The sequence below is a fragment of the Rhinatrema bivittatum genome, chromosome 3, assembly GCF_901001135.1.
Source record: "Rhinatrema bivittatum chromosome 3, aRhiBiv1.1, whole genome shotgun sequence".
Classification (NCBI taxonomy): domain Eukaryota; kingdom Metazoa; phylum Chordata; class Amphibia; order Gymnophiona; family Rhinatrematidae; genus Rhinatrema; species Rhinatrema bivittatum.
In genome coordinates this window covers 295,650,772-295,676,590 of record NC_042617.1, presented here as the reverse complement: position 1 = coordinate 295,676,590, position 25,819 = coordinate 295,650,772, and the positions used below count along the sequence as shown (strand labels likewise).

Here is a 25,819-nt window from a genome sequence, read left to right as displayed (position 1 = left end):
TCACTCCAGGGCATGGAGCAACAGGGAACCGGTAGGTAGCCCGTTGCAAGGCCAAGACTGAGTGTCCGCGGCCGGCTTATCAAGGACGCGACGTCTGACGTCAGGAACTGGGCGGAGTCACCACTGGCGGGGAAACAGCCTAGAAAAGCGCCCAAGTGGCGCGCGCCTAGAGGCAGGCGTCCATGGGAGGCACCCGACGGCGCGGCCCTCGCAGGGACGCCACCAAACAGGCCGCGAACTAGGCCAACAGAAGCAGGAACAGGTCCAGGAACACGGAGGTAAGGGTCTGGTCGCGGCGCTCGTGGCCAGAACCGTAACATAATGCTACTATCAATCCATTGTGTGGCCATACGTGGAGTATTGTGTGCAGTTCTGATCACCCCATCTTATAAAAAACATAGTGGAACTAGAAAACAGCAACCAAGATATCACCCTGGATTTTGCCTTGGTTGACCTTTGGAGATGTTTACATCCAGGATTCAGAAATAATTGTGAATGACAAGTACTCTCCATAGAACTATTAGTTATCACTGAGATTTGCTTGAAACCATATTATGCCTTTGAGTCCGATCATGCATTAATATCACTTATCTGGAGTAAGTTCCCAGAATTATAAATCAAAAAGCTGGTCAATAAACAATTCCCTTTTCATAAGGGATGATTTATGTGAAGAAACTGACTTATAATGATAACTCTGGTTTCCACACAACCTCTATCAGATGATGTAAGAGGGAACATTATTGAATTTGGCTCCAGATTTTAAAAACGGGCAAATAATGAGAGAAGTTTCCTATATTAGAAGAAAAGCATAAAGTGGTGCAATCAGAAGAAAGAACTCATAAAATTGTAACTGTTAGGGAGAAAATTAGTGCATTATTGGTAGAGAAAAATTAGGCCCAAGTAAGAAAAGTAGGGCAAGTCTGTTTATTTTATTTTTTTTTCTCAGGTGGTGGAAAGATGGCTAAATCATTAGCCATGCAATTATGCTAAAAACAAATGCAAAATACAATTTTGCAACTTAGGGTGAGTGCACAGTTATGTAATACCAAGGAAAAAATGTCTCAATACTTTGGTGATTTTTATAAAGAATTGTATATCTCAGATTGGAGTTCCTCAGAGGAACATCTGGACACTGTTTTAAACTCCATTCAGTTAATTTATGTATTTATTATTTATTTAACATTTTTTATATACCTTTGCCTATCGAAACGGTTCACAACAAGTAGAATTAAAACATCATATATAGTAAAATTAAGATCAGGGTAAGGCTATTTTGGAAGCAACCATTACTATCACGGAGACCCTCTGGGCTTTAAATTCTCTTCCGAGAGGTAAATTGGTGGGATCTGATGGATTTTGATTGCATTCTACAAAACATTTGTGCAGAGTAGTCTCTATTACTAACAGGTGGGACATGTACTGTTATCTTCATGCTTGTGTTAGCATCATACACAAAAGAGGGAAGGATCCCCTTTTGTGCAGGTTCATATAAAGCAATCTCCTTGATAAACACAGATTATGGCTAAAATTATTTCCAGGCAGCTGGAAAAATATGCAAGTATGCTTCCGACAGGTCCAGGGATGCCAGGAACTCTCCCATGTTAGCTGCCGCCACCACGGTGCACAGTGTCTCCATTCGAAAACGCGGACTCCAAAGGGCCTTGTTCACTATCTGCAAGTCGAGAATGGGATGAAATGTGTCCTCCATTTTTTGGGAACCACAAAGTAAATGAGGTACCTTCCCTGTCCTTGTTCCTCCAACGGAACGGGAACTATGGCCTGTAAATCTAGCAACCTCTAGCACCCAACACTCTGAGGAAATCTTTGCCCACTCCTTGTAAACACTAGATAATCTGCCCCCTTCTATGCAGGAGTGGGGAATCCTGGCTTCATTGCGCTGACTTTCCATCACCAGTTCCCTGACCAGTCCCATCTCTGGAAGACCTGCTAGCCCCATGAAAGGACTGCTGGAGGCCCCCGACCTGTTTCAAAAATGCATCAGCAGAGGTCTTGCCTAGCCAAAACCTGCACAAATTCCAAAAATGGGAATGAAAAGGAAAAACCACCTTACTTGAGCCTCTTATCCTCAGGCAACCTGTTCCCTTTTGACTCCCTCAACGTCTTCATTAGCTGATCCAAATCCTTCCTGAAGAGGAGCTTCCTCTTGAATGGGAGGTTACAGAGCTGGGCCTTGGACCACATATCCGCCAACTAATTGCACAACCACTGAAGCCTATGGTCCACCACCACTGAAACCATGCTCCTAGCTGAGGTGCACACCAAATCATACAGCGCATCTGCCACATAAGCGACTTCTGTCTCCAGATGGGCCACCTGCAAGGCACCACTGTCTCCAGTCGGCGCCTGTTCCTAAGCCTTCTGTACCCAACACAGACAGGTTCTCTAGCAAACTAGAACAAACGGCAGTCCGAAGAATCAATGTGGACACCTCCACCTTCGGCACCCTCAGGAGATCCAATGTCTCTTCCATCAGGGGGTAAAGCTGAGCCATTGCCCTGCCCACCTTTAGACTCGCTTCCAGGAAGTCCCACACCTTGTTCACCAACCTCCGGATCTTCTTAGGTAATGGAAAAGCACTTGACGGACCACTCAGCCCATCCAGAACTGGGTACACTTCCTCATTAACAGATTCCTCCTGAGTCATCTTCATCCCCAACTCCTCCATAACCTGGGAAAGAAGAGGCTGCAGCTTCTCCCTTTTAAACAAACAAACCACCCTCTGGTTATCTTTCTCTGGAACTGGAAACTCAACTGGATCAGGGTCATCCTTGGTGCCATCTGGGTCTGCATTGGGGGCTGGCACCAAGTCCACATCCAGATCCACCCTTCCCTGAGGCCACCTTGGACTTCTTACAAGTGGGGCGCAGCGGTCTTTCATTGACCCGCTTCCTCCCTGTCCCCTTCTTAGTCAGGAAGGCCTTATGCATGAGGAGCACAAAATCTGGGGAAAATCCTCCGGATCATCAGCCCCAGCACTGGGAGACTGTCATCAAAATTCCCTCTCCCATCTTGGGCGCTCTACCCCACGGGAGAAAAGGGAAGGGGGAATCCCTGCCTCTTGCAGCCGAGATCTCCTGTCTACCAACCCTCGCGGGACCAGCTGCCGCAATAGGAAGTCCTGGTCCCTCAGATGCAAATTTGGATGAGCGGCGGTCTCTTCTCCCTCCAGAATCTCCCCGTTGAGGAGCCCTCCTCTCCCTAAATGCACTCCATGCAGAGGGAACAGGCATTCAGCCACGCTGACCAGATTCCCCAAGCATGGCATGCTGCTATCCACGGCTTCGGCGCCATTTTTGGGCGTTTAATTCTCAGCCGCGTGCCATGCGGCATTCAACTTGGTAAGGCCACACATGCAGCGAAGTCACTGCGCAGCTCTCTCGCACTCAAATCAATGGCACTTAAGTTCCTGCACCCGCAACTGAGAACGGCTCCCACTGGTACACCAAGAAGCCACCTCTTCAAAGGCCGTTCCTACCAGCACTCCAACTCATGCGGGAAAATCCAGAGCAGCACCCGTGGCTCATCACGGCCTGCCTTCGTGCTGGCCTTCACACTCACCTGGAACCATGTGCTTTCAGATCAGCCAATAACAAATACTCCCTCCTCTCTGAAGGGACTGACAGCTCCTTCCGTCCAAGGTCCTACCACTTTCGGGCAGCCTTTCCTGCAGAAGCACTTCTACTTTCTTTCTTTCTTTTTTTTTTTTTTTAAACTTAATTAACTAAGGCAATCCTTGGTATACTTCCCTGAAAGGTCTGGTGGCACCAGAGAGGGGAACCTCAGAAGGCTGAGGGAACCAGTACCCTGGCTATCGGACCCTCTGACTCATTGCGGTGAACCCAGGCAGAGGTATCCAAACCCCGGTCGCCCGGCTCCACCTGAGGGATGGCCCACGAATGTGCCTAACACCTCAGGGAGCTTCCTCCATCTTCTCCTATCAATCTCGATTTACTTTATTAATATCTTCTCTCAATTTTTTTTCTTTTTTTTTTTATAAACTAGTCTGCAGGTTTACACCTGTACCATCTACTGGAGTCAGAGAAATACTGAGGGGCTTGCAGATGGCACTCTCTGATATGTGTATCAGTGCCTCAAGCATTTTGTTCTCTGATTCCATCTGCCGGTAGGGAGGCAAAACCCACTTGTCTGGACTGATCTGGGTATGTCAAGGAAGATACATTTTGGTCTGGGTTTTGTGAACAGAATTAAAGCATTGTGTGACCAGACAAAAATTAGCTTAAAAATGTAAATGGCGCTTTGAGTCAAGCCTTTATTCTAGGAAGAAGAAATAGGGCAGGGTTGTCCCCTATCTTCCCTATATTTTGCCCTGTCCCTAAAGTCATTGGTTCCAGCAATTTGTGAGTACGGAGCTATTACACTGATTAGAATTGGGATCTCAGGACATAAAATAGCATTATGTGCTCACAACACATTTTTATTGATAACAAACCTGTTTGCTTCATTGCCTAACTTATTGATCATTTGTAAGGAATTTGGGGAGCTCTTTGGTTAATTGTTTTAGTTCATTTCGCTCATGCCTTTTCACTGGTAAATCAAGGTGAGTTACATTTAGATTCTGGAGGTATTATCCTGTCCCCAGAGGGCTTACAATTCACATTTGTACCTAAAGCAATGGAGGGTAAAATGACTCTCCCAAGCAAGGTCAGCAGAATGTGGTTCTCAGCTGCTGCTGTTCCACTCCACTCTCTGGTTATAAACTTAATGACTCTAAATCCATCACTGTTCCCTTCAGTACTCTAGGCTAATGAAAATAATCCATCCATACCAATTTCCCATCAAATGGCAAAAGGAGCAATTCTTGTATTTAGGTGTTTATGTACCTACTCAGATCAGTGATCGATTTGTCTTGCTTTTAACAGACTTTAAAAGAGCTCACCGGTCGTATAAAGGAGTGTCACTTAAAACCAGGACATATTTGGTTAAAATGAATATACTCCCCCCGCCCCATACAGTTCTACTTTTTTTGCACCAATACCTTGTTTGTTCCTAGATACTTTTTTTTGTTGACTTATCTAGATATATCTGGAATTGTAAGCACCCAAGAGTTTTGCTTAAATTGATTTTTTGTTTTTACCAAATGCTTTGGGCGGTCTTGCATTGCCTTATTTTTAGTGAAAACTATTTTTATTGAGCAAACACAGAATCAGTTTCACACAAACTTCCAGGGGACCTCTTCTCTGGTGCCCCCCCCCTGAGAACGAAATGTCATATAATGATGTGGTCATTTACAAGATAAACTCCCCCTTCCCAAAAAACATCCCACCCTTCCTCATCTCCCCCCCCAAAGAACCCCTTTATCTACTATTGCGTAAAGATTGATGCCCGCAGAGGTATGAACTAAGAGTCATAGCTAACCTACAGAACAGTCCCGAAGGAGAAGACTGTCCTAGCGTCCAGGTCCATTAATCATTGAGAATCCGGCTACGCGCCTGATCGCCTGATGTGGAAGCGATTGTAGATAGGCATCCCAGATCTTTAGAAAGTTGCGGCGGTGTGCAGGTGATGAGCGGGAAGCCATACTTTCCATCTGAAGCAGTCTATGAAAAGCGTTCCGCCACATCCAGTGATTGGGCACCACAGACGTTTTCCAATGCAAAAGGATCATTTTTTTCCCCCACATATCCCGCCTTATAAATTAACATGCAAGCATCAGCCCTTCTAATCACCGTGGGACGCACACAACCAGATAAGAGCACCGCCGGCGAGAGGGAAACGGTGGTGTCTAATATCTTTGTCAGATAAACGGTAGTAGAGGTCCAAAATTTTCAAATGTGGGGGCAACCCCAAAAGGAATGGGACAGAGTACAGGACATGGCCAAACACTTAGCGCATTGACTCGTCTCCCGCAAATGGGCTTTGTACAAAAGGGAGGGAGACAGATAGGCCCGTCACAAAAATTTGTATTGCATTTCTTAATAATAAGAGTTACTGGAGACCTAGGAAATCCATCTAAAGCTAGTCTGAAGCATTGCTGGTGTGACCTCAAACACTCCATCACTGTTCCACCTCTCCGCCAGCCGCTCCCCAGGTGTTGCGGAGGTCAGGTTGCGTAAGCCTACATATACTTCAGACAAAGTAAGCTTTGCAGTTCTTTCCAATCTCAAAAGCTTGTTAACAGCCTCAAAGACCGCTGGTGCTTTGCAAGCTGCGGGGAGAGAACCAATATAATGTTTCAATTGCAGGTAGGGGAAAACCTGTTTGGTTCCCGTATTGTAAAGGGCACTAAATTTGGGGAATGGCAGAACAACCCCTTCATTATCCAGCACATGCCCCAACTGAGTGATGCCTTTCAAAGCCCAGGACTGAAAACTCGCCGTCTGGAGACCAGGTGTAAATTGAAAATTACCTTGGATGGGAAGCAAATAAGCACAAAGAGAGAGAATGTGTAGGCACTGACAGTCATTTCCACACTACCCTCATTGGTTCCAACAAATCATGGGTGCGTAAGGTGTCTGTAAGGTATGGGGTGGCAGTTTGCAGGACGTATCGAAGATCCAACGGAGCTACTAGGGTCTGGTCCACCAGAATGTGTGTGTGTCGATTCTCCCAGCAGCCACTTCCGCACTATACGGAGATTACTGGCCAAATTGTATAAGGCAAAATCTGGGATCCCCATCCCTCCCCAACCCCACCTCCCTTGAAGGGAAGTGAGAGCTATACGGGCCTTACCTCCGCGCCACAAAAATTTCCAAAGGACAGAGTCCAAGGCCTTCAGATCTCTCCGGAGGAGAATGAGCGGCATATTCTGAAGAATGTAGAGCCACTGTGGGAGAACCACCATCTTAAATAAATTCCCCCTACCCCCCAGTGAAAGTGGCAGATCCCGCTAGGCATGGAGTTTTTCCCTCGTACACTGTAATAAGGGGGGATGTTTAACGAGTACAATTCATGGGGATCGACCAACATCTGCAACCCCAAATATCTCATGTTATCCTCCGCCCAACGTAACGGGAAGGGGCCTTCCCATTGATCCCTAACCGTGCGCGGGTAACACAGTGCTTCGGATTTATCCCAGTTAATTTGTAACCCAGAAAAGGTGCCATAAACATGAAACAACTCCGAGAGCTGAGAGGGACTACCTTGGCTGGGTGAGAAACAGCAAAATATCAACCGCAAAAGCGGCGTATTTAAAGAGGTGGGTCTGAAATCGTATCCCTCTAATAGCCGGAGCAGCCTGGATCATACGTAACAAAGGCTCCAGAGTCAAAAGAAATAACAGCAGTGAAAGGGGGCAGCCCTGGCGCCTCCCTCGAGCAACTTCAAACAGTGGAGATTGCGTGGAATTGGCAATGATAGCTGCAGTGGGATCCTTATATAATAAATGAATACTCTGCAGGAAAAATCCCCCGAAACCCCAGTGTTCTAGTAAGGTGAACATATATTGCCAATCAACCTGGTCAAACGCTTTTTCAGCATCTAGACTGACCACTAAGAAGGGGTCCTTTATACGCCGACAAAGTGCCATGGCAGTAGTGACCATCCGGACATTCGTAAGAGCATAGCGGCCTCTAACGAAGCCCACCTGTCCCGGTAAAATTAAAGTGGGGAGGATCACCGCCAGTCGATCAGCCAAGATCTTGACTAGTAGTTTTTGATCAAAATTCAAGAGCGATATGGGCCGATAAGATGCAGGCTGGAGGTGATCCCTACCAGGCTTGGGAATCAGGGTAATGTGCGCCATATTAGTATGGGCCGGGTAGGACCCCCTGTGTACTAGTGCATTGAAGACCAAGGCCAGGAGATCCTTCAGCTCGGCAGACGATGTTTTGTAAAATTCTGCGGTGAACCCATCTGGCTCCGGGGCCTTCAAGCACGGGGCCAAACGTATGGTTTGCTCTAATTCAGAGGCCGTAATGGGTCCATTGAGGCGGGAGATCTGCTCGGCTGTCAAGCTCGGCAGAGATACTGAGGCCAAAAAACGGTCAATAGCTTCGGAATTTGGGTGCTCTGCCGCATAAAGATCAGCGTAGTACCTTTGAAAGGCCTTTAAAATGCCGGGAGTATCAGTCACTAGGGTTCCCGTTGGGGCTCGTATAGCTGTGATCTGTTTAGGGGAACGCGCCGCACGAATCAGGTTGGCCATCATTTTCCCTGCTTTGTCCCTGTGTTGAAGTAGACGAAATTGATAATAAAGGATACTCTTTTTTTTTTTTCTCCCCCCCCCCATTGATGAAGCAACGTGTTCAACGCAGCTTGCGCGGCTAATAACTTTACACGATGCGGGGGCATACGCGTTTGTACTTACAGCCGTTTAGCCTTACGGAGCTCGAACGTTAAGGTCAACAAGCGCTTATCTAACATCTTTCGTCGAAGGGCCATATATGAGAATGTCCCCCCTAACCACTGCTTTTCCCGCATACCAAAAAAGAATAGGGTCCCCCTCGTGGTCTTTATTGGACTTCGAGTAGTCCGACCATTTCCCACGTAAAAACTCCTGAAAATTAGTATCTTCTGCTAGCTGGTAAGGATACCTCCACACAGCCGCTGTAGGGGCCGCTGCCTGCCATTGAATCTCAAAGCAAGTAGGTGCATGGTCTGAGATGAATATTTCTCCAATTTGGGTGTCCCCCACCCGTGAGAAGGCATGGGTGCTGAGAAAAAGATAGTCTAACTGGGAAAATGACGCATGTGCCCGAGACATGTGAGTAGAGTCCAACTCAGAAGGGTGCAATGTGCACCAAACATCCACCAAGCCTAGGGAGTTTTCCAGAAGCGCAATCCCCTTACTATGGGATCTAGAGGCCCCCGACCCCTGGGAAGTATCCAGACAAGGTTCCCTGATGGCATTGAAGTCTCCCCCTACTATCAAAACATGATCCAAGTAAGGCAATAGACCTGTATAGATTTCCCGAAAAAATGTGGGACAGTATCTGTTGGGGGTGTACAAATTGCAGAGAACTACTGGAGTATGATAAAGTGTAGCCCATAGTATGAGGTATCTGCCCTGTGGGTCTTGGAATTCCTGTTGTATAGTGATGGGCACCCTTTTATGTATAAGAATAGCCACGCCCGCGGACCTCGTGTTGGCAGTGGCGTAGTGTACAGCTCCCACTCAGTCCTGTCATAGTTTCTGGTGTTCAATATCCGACAAATGAGTCTCCTGTAGGAATATTATATCCACCTCCCTACGCTTCAACGCGGTATATATCTTAGTGCGCTTAACCGGGAAGTGTATACCCCCTACGTTCCAGGACACAATTTTGGTTTTAGGACCTTTCCCTCTGTTTTCTATATGTCAAAGCAAAAGTAACAGTGAAATTCACACAATAAGGGAACACTCTCCCAGCCGGAGCCTCCCCCTATAACATCGTGAGACCCAATCCTCCCCATTCGAGACCATGAACCAATATATAGTCGTCCCCCCCCCCCCCCCAACAGGCGGCATATGCAAAATCTTATCACTACTTCACAACCCATTCCCCCCCTCCCCCTCTCCCCGTCCCCTAATCCCAGTACCCCAACCCCCAAATAGTACCTTCACCCTCTGTAAGGCGACGAGTGGAGCACATTGTGACACGAACTGGGCCCCTCCCCCCCCCCCCCCCCCCCCGGGTTACCACCCCCATCATTGAGGCAGGCTTGATAAAATCATAGCAGTACCATTATGCTGTATCAATTCAAAATACATATAAAACAAGGTACATTCCAAATAACCTGAAGTGGCTAATAACGATAACTTATGAACACAATAGTCATGAATTAAACAGTATATGAGACATGGGCAAAGGAGATATTAGCTTGGGTGCACAACTAGCCCCATCAAGAGTCCAAAAAGATGTCGCCAAGAGAAACATTTTGTGAGTTACCCCACTACTGGCTCAGGTCCGCTAAGCAGGGCCAGTCACGCTGGGTAGTACCCAACGACCAGCCTCTGAATCAGGCCGTTGAAACAATGATCATGGGCCATCGCCCAACAGGAATCGCAGTCACCCTGTCCATCTCCAGTACCATAAACAAATGAACGCTGTGCAATTTGTTGCCAACTGGGCACCTTCAGATGGGAAAACTGCCAGCAATAGGTGACCTTCAGATCCTGGGTGGAAATGCAGGAACACAAACCAACGAACTAATGGCATCTCCGTGGCTGACGAGACCAAAGTACCTCTGATAAAAAATTTTCAGGTCGCACTAGCCGACGTGGGGGACGCCCCGCCAGCAGTGCCTGCCGGCAGAGACTTAATGAAGTCGTGAAGTGCCCTTCCATCAGTGAACCAGCGTGCACCCATCGCAGTCTGGACCCGGACCTTGGCAGGGTAGATGAGAACAGCACGTAGCCTCCTATTGAATAGTTGGGAGCAATACGGGGCCAGAGCCCTATGTTGCGCCGATAAGGAGGCAGAAAAATCTTGAAAGATTAAGATTTTTTTGGTTTGCATACAGCAGGGGTTCTCCTTGTCTGACCTCCCGCAGAATGGCTGTTTTGTGCCAAAAATTTAACAGCTTGGCAATTACCACTCTAGGCCGTGCCCCATCTGTCCTTCTAGGACCCAGTCTGTGCGCCCTCTCTACCCAGAGAGGGCCATGTTTTTTCCGAAAGGTGTAAAGAATCAGCCAGCCAGCGCTCCAGGAAATTAGCCAGGGTAGGCTCCTCCAGCTCCTCCGGTAGTCCGACAAAACGCAAGTTCGACCATCGTGAGCGGTTCTCCAAGTCCTCTAACTTAGAGGACTGCTTTTCAACCACCAGCTTTAGCGCTGCCAATTCGGCCTGAGCCGCGTGGAGGCCATCTTGGTTCTCCGAGACTCGCGCCTCCACCTCGGCCACTCTTTGCTCAAACCCCACCAGACCCGCCGTCAACTCGGTCAATTTAGCCGATATTTTTTGTAATTTGGGCGTGATTGCTGCTAACACGGCCGCGGTCAAATCCGCCGTGCTTACCGGCTTCGGCGCTCCAATTTCTGCCACGCCCGCGTCATCTGGCGCGGCATCGGGTGCTCGGGCCTTATCCTTATCTCTATCTTTTTTTGTGGTTCTGGATGCCATCGAAACGCCCGGAGCGATGTGGTGTCCACCCTGGGTGCATCCGCTGTACCGTGCTGTGATAAAGGTCAGAAGGCCGGTGATGGGGGAGGATTACCCGGAGGTTAGGCCCAGAGAAGGGAGCACACGTCTGCTCTCCTCAGCGTGTCATGTGATCTCTCTCTTGCCTTATTTTTAAAGATTATTACCGGGCAGCTCAGCAGAAGACAGCTATGTCTGGTGCTATCCCAACATTGAGCAGAAATGGAGAATGTCTATATGTCACCTTTATAATTTGGATAATTACTGTTTTCTCAAGAGAATATCTTTTTTTTTTTTTTTTATATTCCACTTTTCACACTTTTTTTCAGCAGTTCAAAGCGGATTATATTCAGGTACTGTAGGTATTTCCCTATTCACAGAGGGTTTACAATCTAAGGCCTGGATTTTCTAAGATCGCACTGGTTAGTGAATTGCGCGGTAACGGGGGAGGGGGTGAAGCGAGGGGGGGCGGGCCTGCGGAAGCCGGCAGCGATCGCACACCACGGTGTTATCTCTGCTGGCTTTCGCACCCAATAGCGCCATCATGAAAGGTGGTGCTATTGGGTGCACTACTGGCAGCGATAAGGGGTCTTATCGCTGCCAGCGAAGTTTCTGCAGCGTCCGCCCTGATGCCACCCCGACTCCTCCTCTTCTGGTGCCGCCGCCACCCCGACTCCGCCCCGATCTAGCTATGGCATGCGAAAAGGGTTGGAAAATAACCTCCTAAGTTTGTACCTGAGGCAATGGAGGGTAAAGTGACTTGCCCAAGGTCATAAGGAGCAACAGTGGGGCTTGAACCCTGGTCTCCTGGTTCATAGCCCACTGCTCTAACCACTAGGCTACTCAAATGCATTATTGCAATAGGCTGCAAGGTGTGGGACAAGGTTAGCAGGCTATTAAAGTTAAACTTCTTCCTTTCTTCATTATCATCAATTTGCTTTAACTCTTTTCCCTCCTGTAATGGACAGAATACTCAATTTCAAGTGCCTTTCAGAAAGAGGATTGTATAGCGTTCTTGACTTTATAGATAGCACCTCCTTTCTTACCAGAGAAGCCATTTGTGATAAATCATGTATGCCCACAGTTCCAATTTTCTCTCTTTTACAATTGGAACATTTCTTTTCTATGTATAAAAGGGAACTTCTTAAACTGCTGAGTGAGTAACTGTTTTTTATTTAAGAAAAATAATTTCAGAATGTAGGCTTTGTGAAACAGATGAGGAGAGATTTATTTTTTTTTATTAAAAAAAACAGACAGAGCAGGGGACTGCTTTCCAAATTCTACTTATTTCTTCACTCCAAAGCTTTTGAAAGGAAGCATTTCTATCGATACATATAAGAATCAGATCCTCAGTTGACAATATCCCAGAAACACTGGTCCACATTTTGGGAAAATATGTTCAGAATGTAGACATGTAATATAAAATTCTCTGTTATCTTACCACAACAAAACTGAATAAAATATGGCCTGGAAACTCCTGATACTGTTGGAGAAGACGCATTTTTAAAAACACATGTAAACATATTTGGTTGGACTACTGTGAAATTCAGAGCTTGTGGAGAGAGGTAGTGAATTTGGATATATGTCATCATGGGAAGAAATTTACCATTTGATTAATGTTGAGCTGTGGAGTTGAACCAAACAATATTGTTGTTCAGAAAAGAAGTCTAGAGGGTCAGCTGCTTCTAGCAGCGGGATTAACAATAGCATCCAAATGGAAATGCATTAACGCCCCTAATATAACCAATAGGGATGTGAATCGTGTGATCGATCATCTTAACGATCGATTTTGGCTGAGGGAGGGTGGAAATCTGATCGTCTTAGTTTTTTTGGTTAAAAAATCGTTTTATCGGGGGAGGGGGGAGGGCGGGAAAACCGGCACACCAAAACAACGCTAAAACCCACCCCGACCCTTTAAAACAAATCCCCCACCCTCCCGAACCCCCCCAAAATGTTTTAAATTACCTGGGGTCCAGTGGGGGGGTCCCGGCGCGATCTCCCGCTCTCTGGCCACGGCTGCGTTAATAGAAATGGCGCCGGTGGCCCTTTGCCCTTATCATATGACAGGGCAAAGGTAGTGCCGGCGCCCTTTTGGTTCCTGGCTCCCGACGTCACGAGTCCAGGAGATCGCTCCCGGACCCCCGCTGGACCCCCAGGGACTTTTGGCCAGCTTGGGGGGGGCCTCCTGACCCCCACAAGACTTGCCAAAAGTCCAGCGGGGGTCCGGGAGCGACCTCCTGCACGCGGGCCGTATTGCCAATATTCAAAATGGTGCCGGCGCTACCTATGCCCTCACTAGTCCAAGGTTTGGTGTATATTGGAAATGGAACAGCTCACTTCCTTGGTCAAAGACAAATTAGTTTCTGTATAACTGCACAAGGATTGTTTATTTATGTCTTTGTTGTGGCTAAAGTTATGATTGTCCAATATAATAAATAAAATCAAAGACTGAAAGAAAAAGGTGTCAGGAATGATAGAGGAGAGAGAACCTCCTTTATGAAGAAAGTTTAAACAGGTTAAGGCTTGTAAAGCTTTACAGGCTCTTCAGCTTGGAGAAGAAATGACTGAGAGGGGAGTAGTAAAAGGGAAGGGATACTTATCAAACTAATTTTGACAGATTAGTTCAGCCACTCAGCATTCATTTCCAGGATAAACCCCACCCACTTCCTATCCTTCTCAGCCAGTCAGTGTTCAATCTAGTCTAAGTCTCGCCTTCTGTCTTGCTTTTGCTGCCATTTGGATGACATCACAGGAAGTCATATCCAGGCCCCCAAAATGCATAGCCATGCCCTGAAACATGCCCCCTTCTGGCCTGTTTTGATGACATCATGGGAAGGACAGATTACTTTCTGTCCTTTTTTGATAATATATACCAAAATGGCACCAGCTATGTGGGTGGCAGGAAATGACATCATGGCTCAGCATGTGCAGTGAAAAAATGTTTAACCAAGATAGCACTGACCATATGGGGCGGCCATTTTTAATGATCTCACAGGAAATGGCTTTGCCATTGAGCATGTTCAGTGAAAGGGCTAGGGTGGGGTTTTTTTGTTTGTTTAAGGGCAAAGCCTTTTTGAATGTACAGGGTTTTTTAAGGCTTTGTGAAACAGTCGAGGATAAACAAGTAGTTTGTTCTTACAATAAAAACAGCTAGAGGCTGCTTTTTTGTTTATTTAAGAAAAATAATTTCAGAATGTAGGCTTTGTGAAACAGATGAGAGGAAAGAAGGAACACCTATAATAGTAACAAAGATAGTCAGGAAATGTTAGACTGAAGATCTAAAGGTCCCTGGTTTGACCCTAGATTTCATTAGATCTTTTTTCACTGTTCTCCCAGAATAACCACGCCTAAGTAGCAAAAGCAGTTGTTTTCTAGATCATGTTCATGTTTTAACATTTGTTTCGGTTTTTTTTAATTGTTTATTACTATCCATTCTGTGATATTTTTATAGGCAGGTAACTGGAAAAAAATAGACAAATAGTCTATGCACTTCTTTACAAAGTAAGCATACCCTATCTGATAAGCCATAAGGGCCGGATTTTAAGATGTAAGGGCGGGTGTAAATTTGTGTGTGCAACCCGGCGTGCACAAATGTATGCCCGATTTTATAACCTTGTGCACGCCAAGCCCTGGGGAGCCCTGATGGCTTTCCCCATTCTCTCCGAGGCCGCTCCAAAATCGGAGTGGCCTCGGAGGGAACTTTCCTTCGTCGTCGTCCCCCCCCCCCCCACATTCCTCTCCCTTCCCCTACCTAACTCGCCCCCCAGCCCTACCTAAAAACCCACCTAACCTTTATTTTGTTAGTTGCGCCTGCTTCCGGGCAGGTGTAGGTTGCGCGCGCCAGCTGAGTGCCGGCGCGCGATCCATGGGCCCAGCGGCAGTGGAGAGGCCTCTGGCTATGCCCAAGCTCCACCCATTGTTTCAAGCTCCGGGACTTCCACGTGTCCCGGGGCTTGCACATGTCGCCTGTCCTGTGCAAAATAGGCTCGGCGCGCGTAGGCTTTGAAAATCTGCCCCTAAATGTGCAGTCTTAAAGGACAATTTTATCTTTAACTATAAACAATTAGGATGGGCCTTAGATACAAGCTGGAACCAATTTTAAATGCTGGAGAACTAGAAAAACAGAAATGCATTTTGCTGTGCAAAAAATACCCAGGGCTGTATAAAATTTGCCAAGGCTAAAATTGCTTTAGAAAGAATCCACACAAGCAGATTTTTTGGGCTGTTAGCAGCAGCTAGAATATCACTTATTTAACCCATCAGTTTTAAAAAGCTTTCTAAAACCAGCATTGAGAAATAAGCATCTGCAGGCAGCGTCCATATTGGGAATGAAGTTGCAAACAGAAGGCATGCTGGACGCTGGTTGCTTTCCTTGCTGCTGGGCAACAGCAATGATTAGGTCCCTATGCCCTCTCTTTTCTCATGCTGCCCAAGAGGAGAGGCATGTGGTAGAACTGCAAACCCCCTCCTTTTTTTCAAATGACAGTATTGTACATATCCACCATGTAATTCAGTAAGGCTCTTGGGCCTACATGTATTGTATGATACCAACACATATACCAAACATGGTCTAATCAGGCCTGAACAGACACTGAGGAAATCCTAAGGATCTACCTATATGCTGACAGGCTTACATTGGAGACAAAGACCCAAAATGATCTAATTACCGCCTTTGGCTAACAAAGGTTAAAACCATCAAGAGCAATCACTAGACAAGAAGGCAGATATTAACTTGAAGGAAACATGCATTTAAGTTTTAGGTAATGAGATTTCCTCTTATCTTATATCTTTGTCTCTTGATTACATCACTGAACCGTCCCAGACTGTTAAAGGGACATCCACATTCACAAAGCTCTCTTCCTCACCTCTCACATCACACAGGTCTCTCTCTCTCTCTCTGTCTCCCACCTCCTCCGCTCCCTCCCTCCTTCAGTATAGCAGCTGTACACTTTTATGTAAAATAACTTTGTAACGAACTCACATACCTTATATAAAATATTCTTATTATACAAATATCTTTGTTTGTGTCTATATTCTACTATACTCACTGCCCAGGAAAAGCTGAACCAAATACCTTACACATGCATTCAGGCCTCTCTGTGGTAGAGAAAAGCTATTCTAAGCATTGGATTGCATGATTTAGTCACCTCTGTCACTGAAATCGCTTTTAACAATCTGAAAGGCAACATACTTTTGTCACAATATCAGATAAGTGTCTTGAAAAGTAGACAGCTTGCCATAAAGAATCTGAGTGACAAAAGGCTACTCCTTGAAGCTGTGAGGCAGTCAGATGGTTTTATTGGTCACTTGTTGAATATTGCCTTACTGGGAAAAGGGAGAACCTTGTAATTTTTTTTTTTTTTTTTAAGAAAACAAAAAGAATCCTAGACTGTCCAGCTCTGACTCACTCTGTTCCTCACTATCCAGGCGGAGCTAGCCCCCTTGGCCTGCTGTACGTGCTTTCATGCCTATGGCTGCAACTGCAGACAGGCTCCAGGGAAAATTTTTCTTTTTATCGTGGTTCTCTGCTTTGTACAAGTGCTTAGAACAGGAGTCCTTTAGCACAAGTCCCTGTTCTGTGCAGTTGCTTAAAGCAAAAATGGGCCCCAAAAATTTAATTTCTGTTTAGTGTGGGTCTCTGCTTTGTGCAGGTACTTAGAACAGACATCTCACCTCTGCCACAATATATGATGCCATGTGAGCAGTCTTAGGGTTTTGTAGGTCTGGAGACCAAAACAGGCTGGACAAAAGCAGTCTACTTAGTTCAGAAATTAAAATCAAGAGTTACGGTACTCATGATCAGAATAGACTTGTAGGAGCTACCTTCTCCCCATCCCCTTCCTCCCTGGGCTTAAGCCTTTATTCCTCTTCCCAGGGGAAACACCCTGTAACCAGGATTCACTTGTGGGCTGTGTTAAGGTGGACCAGGCTAAATGCCTGGGCCTGGTCTTAATATACACTCCTTTACATACCAATTAGTCCACCAGTTTGCCTAGTCCTTCTCCAGGTCATCAAGACCCTCCTGGTTCTTTAGCTTGAACTGCTCGCAGTTCACCCAGACCTCTCCAGTCAATACTATATAATACTATATATATACTATACAATAAACATGTTTATCATTTATGCCAGATAATTAATTAGTATAAAATTGCACAAGTATGTTGGCAAATCTAATGCAACCTAATAACAACCTAGATGCATAAATATTGGCCCTGCCCCGGAATGCCACTACATCGCCCTTTTATGTGCAAGTGTATATTTATTTATTTATTTATTTAAAATTTTTATATACCGGCATTCATGTTGCAAACACATCATGCCGGTTTACATATAACAGGGGTGTACAGTGAACAATTCAATAACCTATTTGTGTAGAAGGAAGCAGTTACAAATAACAAGGTAAAAGAACTGGGAGGAGAGAAGAAAAGGGAGAGAATAACATTAGGTATAGGTATTTACATTAGTAATAACATTTTTACATGTGGAAGTGGTAGAATCTGGCTGAATAGAATTAATCGGTGTCCGGGAAAGCTTTTTTAAACAGCCAGGTCTTAAGTCTCTTCCTGAAGGTTGGGAGGCTGGGCTCCTGTCTAAGGTCCGGTGGGATGGAGTTCCATAGAAGGGGGCCGGCTGTTGAAAAGGCCCGATCTCTCAAGGTAATGTGTTTGGTAGATCTGGCTGGGGGCACTTGAAGAGATCCTCTGAGTGTGTCTCTTGTTGGTCTGGCGGAGTTATAAATTTGGAATGGGAATTGTAAGTCGAGTGGGGTGTGTTGATGGATATACATCGTATATACATGCGTATATCATGTATATCATGATATATATCGCATGTATATATCGCATGTATATATATGTATATATATATGTATATATATATGTAGATATATATGTATATATCGCATGTATGTATGTATATATCGCATGTATATATCGCATGATATACATGCGTATATCATGTATATCATGATATACATCGTATATCATGTATATCGTATATACATGCGAAAGTGAAAATCGCACATATTTTTCACTTTTATAAAATAAAGAATATGTGCATACATGCTAATTTTTGCACATGTGATGTTTTGAAAATTCACCCCTAAACATTTAGAGCGTGATATTCAAAACTGACTTAGCTGGATAACTCTGGTCAGCCACACCTGTCCTAAAATTTGCCGGATAAACTTATGCGGTTAACTTTAAGATAGCCAGGTATATTTAGCAGTATAGCTGCACCACTCAATATCCCGACTAAGGGGCGTATTTTAAAAGGGTTACGCGTGTAAGTTATGAGCGTAACCCTTTAAAAAAAAAAAAAAAACCCTGGGCCGCGCGTATGTCCCGGGGCTTGCAAAAATGGCCGGGGCCGCAGTCTGGGGTGTGTCCGGGGGCAAGACCGAGTGCCCCAACACAGCGGTCTGTGTCGGGGCCTGCCGCGCTGGCAGAGAGCTGGCACACGCAAGTTACGCCTGCCTTTGGCAGGCGTAACTCGACAAAATAAGGTAGGGGGGGATTTAGGTAGGACTGGGGGGTGGGGGGAAACAAAAAAAAAAGTTCCCTCCAAGGCTGCTCCGATTTCGGAGCGGCCTTGGAGGGAACAGGGAAAGCCATCGGGCCTGCACTAAACAAACCTGACCATAATGAAAATGCACATTCCTACTAGCATTTCCCTTGGCTCTGCTCATCCCACCTGAACGCCTATATTGTAATTTCACTTGTGGTACGCAACCTCTTTCTTGCTTGTTCTGTCAATGTTGTGTGTGCAGTCACAGCAGCAAGGGTCTCCCAAACAAGCTAATCTTCTGGGACATAATGGCGGGAATTGCATAAGCCACCTACTCCTACAAATCTGTTGAAGGCTTTGCTGGAATAACTGACAGCTTTCTCTGCATTTTCCCTTAGACTTGTGATCGTATTAAACAGTCTGCCGCTGGCACCAAGCGTAGAGTGTTCATCATTGAGACAATGGGAGGGTACTGTGGGTACCTGGCCACCATGGCCGGCCTGTCTGCAGGAGCGGATGCTGCTTATATTTTTGAGGATCCATTCTCAATCCACGACTTGCAGGTAGGAAGCCAATTAGAGATGCAAATCAAAAGGGGGGCCTCCCTTCATTTCTGGGTGTGCTTGATTGGAGAGAGAGCCAAAGGAAAAAAAGCTTCAAAGAGGAAGCAAGAGTCCAGAAAGCTGGCGATCTAATAAATATGAGTGTGCTGGCTACTGTGGCTGCTTTAAAAACATGACTCCTTCTTTTGTTGTGACAGCTGAACGTTGAACATTTGACAGAAAAAATGAAGACAACTGTAAAGAGAGGACTAGTACTGAGGTACATGGCATGTTTAAATTCATTCATTTTAAAATACAATTTCAGGAACAAAAAATATATGCACGCAGAAAGTTCTGTGGAAAAACAAAACAAAACACTGCAGGAGTTTTGCCTGAAGGTGCTAAATTTTTAAGAATTGACTCAGTATTAGCACTGCAAACTGTTATGTGGATGGAACCTGGGTTTGATTCTCAATTCAGGTTGATCAGGACTGGGGGGACAGCACTTGTAGCCCCTGGGCAGAGGAAGGAATATCGGCATCATGTTATGGTGACACTTAATAGCCAGATTTAGGGTCACATGTTTGCAGGGTTTTGGAAGGAGCTCTGGTACATGGCCTTAGCCCAGGACTATCGCCAGTTTCGCCACAGTGATTGCACTAATTTAAGTTTGAAGGGGGGATATGAAATGATGGAAAAAATCCCCAGGTAGTGGTATAAAAAGCTCCATGGTGCATGATCCCAGCCTTGAGTTCTGACTGAGCTGGAAGCCCAATGGAGCAGGAGGAAATTGCCAGGCTGAAAAAAAAAAAAAAAAGGGAAGGAAAATCAAAAGAACTGACTGAAAGTTCTTCAGCACTGTTTGCATGTGTGGTTTTTTTGCTTGCATGATTTTTCTACAGAATATTTTCCCTTCCAGATTAAATTAAATTCTCAAACAGAAGATACTCCTCTAGCTACACTTCGGTATATAAAATCGAACAAATACATAAATAAATACTGTTGCTAAATCGTGCAAGCAAATTGATTTGCAAGCTTTTTGCATATTTTTCTGCCCTGATAAAAACTGAAATTTAGGACTGGTTGCACGAAGGTTACAAGTATGAACTGTTTTACTCTTTTGTGTTACAGGAATGAAAAATGCAATGAGAACTACAGCACAGATTTCATCTTTAACTTATACTCTGAAGAAGGACGAGGCATCTTTGATTGTAGGAAGAATGTTCTTGGACACATGCAGCAGGTAAAAATGACTTTGTAAGCAATTTTGTAATCTTGTTTTTTAGTTTTTTTGTTTTTTTTTTTAATTATGGGCCAACACACAAGCTGTAAGTGATTAGATTTTTACTCCACTAACTTAATACATCTGTGATAAGTTTCTTTCTTTCTTTTTTTTTAGTAAATTTAGTGCTTGTGTAGGGTTGTCAGCACTGAAAACCAAAGTTCTTGGTTTGTGCACAGGACAGTTACAATGCAAGCACTGTGCTGCATCTCAGCCCTGCTCTGGAGAGGCTCTCTGTGAGGGTGAAAGGTTTGATTCTGACTCTGTGCTCATTTGGGCACTAATCTAACAAGCGAGTAAAAAATGTGCATGGAACTTCAGCATACAACTTTTTTATTCACATGCTTAAAAAAAAAAAAAGCATTATCTCCCGATGCAGTAAGCCATAGGTACCAGTAAGCTTCTTCAACGTGTCCAGGAAAGGGAAATTTGCATTATTTAGCAGACCCAATAATTTAAAAAAATTGGCGCTTATGCAATAAACTAATAAAAAGGCCCACACACACCAAAATATATTTAATACACACATAACATGATTTATGCACATTGTTATGTGCATAAAAGCTGTGCCCTAAAAGTTGTGCAAGCAAAATATGAAATAAAATTAGGGAAACAAAATTAGTAGCATAAAACCATGTTTTCTGCAAAAAATCCCAAGTACAGGATTCCCTTGCCATGAACTTCAGGCTCAGCCCCATGAATTAATACTAGGTTCAAATTACGCCACCTTTGATCATGAGTTAAACTTACATGGGTACATATACAAAAGCCATTTAGATGGATAATGGGAAAGTTATCGATCTAAATTGCTTAGCCACATATTTAAAAGGCTTATCGAGCTAAATTCCAACTAGGTAACAAATTTTCTGGCTAAAATTTAGCTGGGTAAGTCAGGGGCATTCCTGGGGAGGAAGGTAGGCATTCTGGGGAGGAGTGGAGTTGGTTAACTTAACCGGCTATAACTCTGCATGCGCCATAGAGCAGGTCTAAAGTTAGCCAGATACCACATATCCGGTTAACGCTAACTTATCTGGGTGAATTCAGCGGAGCAGCTGTGCCATTGACTATCCCAATTAAGGTTGCTGGACATTAGGGATGTGAATCGTGTCCTCGATCGTCTTAACGATCGATTTCGGCTGGGAGGGGGAGGGAATCGTATTGTTGCCGTTTGGGGGGGTAAAATATCGTGAAAAATCGTGAAAAATCGTTAAAAATCGAAAAATCGAAAAACCGGCACATTAAAACCCCCTAAAACCCACCCCCGACCCTTTAAATTAAATCCCCCACCCTCCCGAACCCCCCCAAATAACTTAAATAACCTGCGGGTCCAGCGGCGGTCCGGAACGGGCTCCTGCTCCTGAATCTTGTCGTCTTCAGCCGGCGCCATTTTCCAAAATGGCGCCGAAAAATGGCGGCGGCCATAGACGAAAAAGATTGGACGGCAGGAGGTCCTTCCGGACCCCCGCTGGACTTTTGGCAAGTCTCGTGGGGGTCAGGAGGCCCCCCACAAGCTGGCCAAAAGTTCCTGGAGGTCCAGCGGGGGTCAGGGAGCGATTTCCCGCCGCGAATCGTTTTCGTACGGAAAATGGCGCCGGCAGGAGATCGACTGCAGGAGGTCGTTCAGCGAGGCGCCGGAACCCTCGCTGAACGACCTCCTGCAGTCGATCTCCTGCCGGCGCCATTTTCCGTACGAAAACGATTCGCGGCGGGAAATCGCTCCCTGACCCCCGCTGGACCTCCAGGAACTTTTGGCCAGCTTGTGGGGGGCCTCCTGACCCCCACGAGACTTGCCAAAAGTCCAGCGGGGGTCCGGAAGGACCTCCTGCCGTCCAATCTTTTTCGTCTATGGCCGCCGCCATTTTTCGGCGCCATTTTGGAAAATGGCGCCGGCTGAAGACAACAAGATTCAGGAGCAGGAGCCCGTTCCGGACCGCTGCCGTTCCGGACCGCCGCTGGACCCGCAGGTTATTTAAGTTATTGGGGGGGGGGTTCGGGAGGGTGGGGGATTTAATTTAAAGGGTCGGGGGTGGGTTTTAGTGTGCCGGCTCACGATTCTAACGATTTATAACGATAAATCGTTAGAATCTGTATTGTATTGTGTTCCATAACGGTTTAAGACGATATTAAAATTATCGGACGATAATTTTAATCGTCCTAAAACGATTCACATCCCTACTGGACATGTGTATCTGGCTAACTTAACTAGCTGCTCAGCGGCTGAATATTTACCCTTCTGTGTTTGAGGAAAAAAACAAACAAACCATGAGTTAAGCCTATGTACCTCTCTGGAATGGGTAGTAATAACTAATGCCTTGTTTTAACATGGGATCTGCAAGGAATGCTAATTTGTGCAGGCTTATTTTGTGTGTGCCCTAAACCCTTTAATAAATTGGAAGTAAAGTTGTGTGCACAAAAATGTTTATACAACCCTCTGTTATATGTGCATAGCAGAGCACACCTTATTATACTGTGGCCTCCGTCCTTGGCCTCTTACCTTTTGGGCACCCATGCTTTAGGAAGATGAGCAATAAAGGTGCTAAGGCTTAGGGCTGCAACATCAGGACTGGCCTTCACCCAGCCCCCAACATGGTGATAGCTAGTCGCCCTAGGTTTATAAAAAAGAAAAAAGGCTTTAATGGACTCAGTACAGCATAGATTTTAATAAGGGCTCCTGTCATTGACTGAAAAATCTTCACATGTCTGCCAGATTATTTTTGAAGTTGGCCGTGTGGCTATTTTTGATTCTGAACTTTGGCCCAAATACTTTTTTAAATCTATAGTTTTTATTTACATTTTTAGAACTAAAAAAGGCTTTAAAAAAAATGACAAAATACTTTTGAGATGGGCTTACAGCCAAAAACTAATGTCCTCTAATAGCAAAGAATCTCTGTTAAAGATAAGAAATAAAAAAACCCCCAAAAACTTTTCCAGCCTATTGTATAATAACTTTTTAATTGTAACCCTCTGTCTAACCTATAACCATAGCCTCAAACGCCTTTATTAATAATACCTATGGGAATTCATGTTATTCTTTTTATTATACTTTTTACATCTACTGAAAGAACAACTAAATAAAAAGCATTTTGTGTCACAGGGCGGTACACCCACGCCGTTTGACAGAAACTTTGGTACGAAGATGGGAGCCAAGGCGATAAGCTGGATCACGGGGAAGATCAAAGAGTGTACCAGACACGGTGCGTGCACCAGCTGAAGCTCCTCCTGTGTGCCACGTGGTAATGCCACGGCACTAACATACCTGCGCTTTCTTACAGGACGCATTTTTGCCAACACTGCGGACTCTGCCTGCCTGTTGGGAATGCGCAAGCGAAGTTTGGTCTTCCAGCCTCTGACTGAGCTGAAGGAACAGACAGACTTTGAGTAAGCTTTGGCATTTTCTATTTTCTAATCTGACATGAAGCACACACAAAAAAACAAAAAACCCTGTCATGTAAGGCTGTCCTTGGAGAGGTGGTGGAGGGAGATGGGGACCTAAATGGGCCAATTGCTGAGGGCCTGCATGATTCTGGTAGCTCCACCCCAGACATCATTTCCTCTTCCTTTAGCAACAGCGGGCAAAGGTTTGAGTCCCGCATAGTGGCAGCAGCCAAGATAAAGTGGCAGATGTGCTTTAATCCTCTTGTGCCCCCCTCCCAGCCCCTACTCGTATACCTCTAAAGGAGATTGGCCTGGGCCCCACAGCCCTTTTAAGGTCAGTCCTGTTGTGATGCCTGCCTTACATTTAATCTATATTTAAGGCTGCCTTTAATAGTGTCTGAGCATCAATCAGTTTATAGCTATAAATACACTGCAATAGACATTCTCTGGAGAAAAAAATATCTTTAACTGATTTATTTTTCATGTGATGCACCTTGGGTTGGCTGCTTCCCTTATAGGTGACACCTCAGTACCCCCAGCTTGGCCCTTCTGAGTGATCCAGTGCTCTAAGAGCTGTAATCTCACTTAAGATTGGGTGATTTTTTAGTTAGAAACCACAGCTAATTCCCAAATCAAATTATTTCTGCAGATATATCACATTAAAATAATTATAAACTCTCAAAAGTGCAGTATTTTGCTAGCTATATTGGTCCTGCAGAAAACTGGAGACTTTTGTGGGTTACAAAACCTCTCAAGGGGCTAGCTAACACATGTTAAGTAATTTCTGGAGATCACAAGGATCCTCCTTTCTCAGAGGACAGGCAGGGTGACAGTCCTCACATATAGGTTACGTCATCTGATGGATTCCAGTATGGAAAACTTATGTCAGAGTTTCTAGAATTTTGATGATCCTTACTGAGCATGCCCATGCATGCATTCTACCACATGTCCACGCAGGGTTCCTTCATTCTTTCTTTTTCCATGGAGCCTTATGATTGCAGTGTGGTGCCTCACTCTCTTGTTGCTGGGCCTTGTTGGGGGGGTTTTTTTTTCCAGCCTCAAGGTCGTTTTTTTGTGGGGTTTCACAGTTTTGTTCCTTGTAATTTCTCTAGGTAAGGTTTTTCAGTCTTTTTGCTGAGTTTTCTTTTGATATTGTTTCCTTTCCATGGCAGTGGGGGCCGTCTGTGCCTTCCTGATCGAAAAAGGCATTAGCTTCCACCTTTTCAACTCCAGCATTGGCATGGGTCTCTATCAGTGCCTGCTGCTGGGAGCGGGGATGGTCTGGTGCATACTGTGCACCCTCAGAAGCATGCCAGGGATACCTGACAGTCTCCACCAGTCTTGATATTTGCCATCGAGCCATCTCTCAGTTCTGAAGAGGATGTGGTCACCCCTCCTGTCTCCCAGTTGGTGTTGGCATCGGCAATCTTTGAGAAGGAGTTGGATAAAAATGATCCAGCAGGCCTTGGAAGAGGTGCTACAGAGTCTGTGTCAAAGGCACAGATGTTGGCACTGTCAATCCTCCAGCCTCTCTTCTTGATTCCCTTTGGGTACCCTGTGCTGGTGCCTATGCCAGTACCAGATTTGACACAGATGCCCAGAGGGGTATCAGGGTCGATGACTGCCACCCTGCTGTTGATCTCCAGCTCCTCAGGACAGGAAGCTTCACTGGGAAGTTGAAGATCCTCAGGATCCAGGTTCAAACAGCCAAGTGCACCAGTCCTGGAGACTTTGGCTATGGATTAGGTACTGAGAGAGCCCTCACCACCAGCAGACCGGGATGAGTCAGACGCTAAGTATTCTTGGGAGTATGGTTATGACCCTGCAGATGCCTCTGAAGAGGAAGTGTTGCTTGGGCTCCCTCCTGTCCACCAGAGAGAAGGAAGTCCCCACCTGAGGACTTCTCCTTTGTAGGTTTTTTAAAGAAAATGACAGAAGATATTTCCTTTATTTTACAGACGAAGGATGAGTCCAGAACCAAAATGCTGGACATACTATAGTTCATAGAGTCCCCTAATGAGATCATGGCAGTCCCAGTTCACGAGATCCTTCAGGAGGTACAGATGATGTAGG

The 25,819-nt window shown here is 45.4% G+C and overlaps 1 protein-coding gene across 2 annotated transcripts in view; it reads left to right on the top strand.

The window, feature by feature from the left end:
* The window catches only part of PFKM (phosphofructokinase, muscle), a 171,063-nt gene that overhangs the window by 132,662 nt on the left and 12,582 nt on the right, over nt 1-25,819 (top strand). For both annotated transcript variants that reach the window (XM_029594992.1, XM_029594993.1), the window contains exons 18-22: nt 18,946-19,110; nt 19,308-19,369; nt 20,221-20,332; nt 23,466-23,565; nt 23,644-23,749. In XM_029594992.1, the coding sequence (XP_029450852.1) occupies nt 18,946-19,110; nt 19,308-19,369; nt 20,221-20,332; nt 23,466-23,565; nt 23,644-23,749 (545 nt within the window). The remainder of the gene's footprint in view (nt 1-18,945; nt 19,111-19,307; nt 19,370-20,220; nt 20,333-23,465; nt 23,566-23,643; nt 23,750-25,819) is intronic.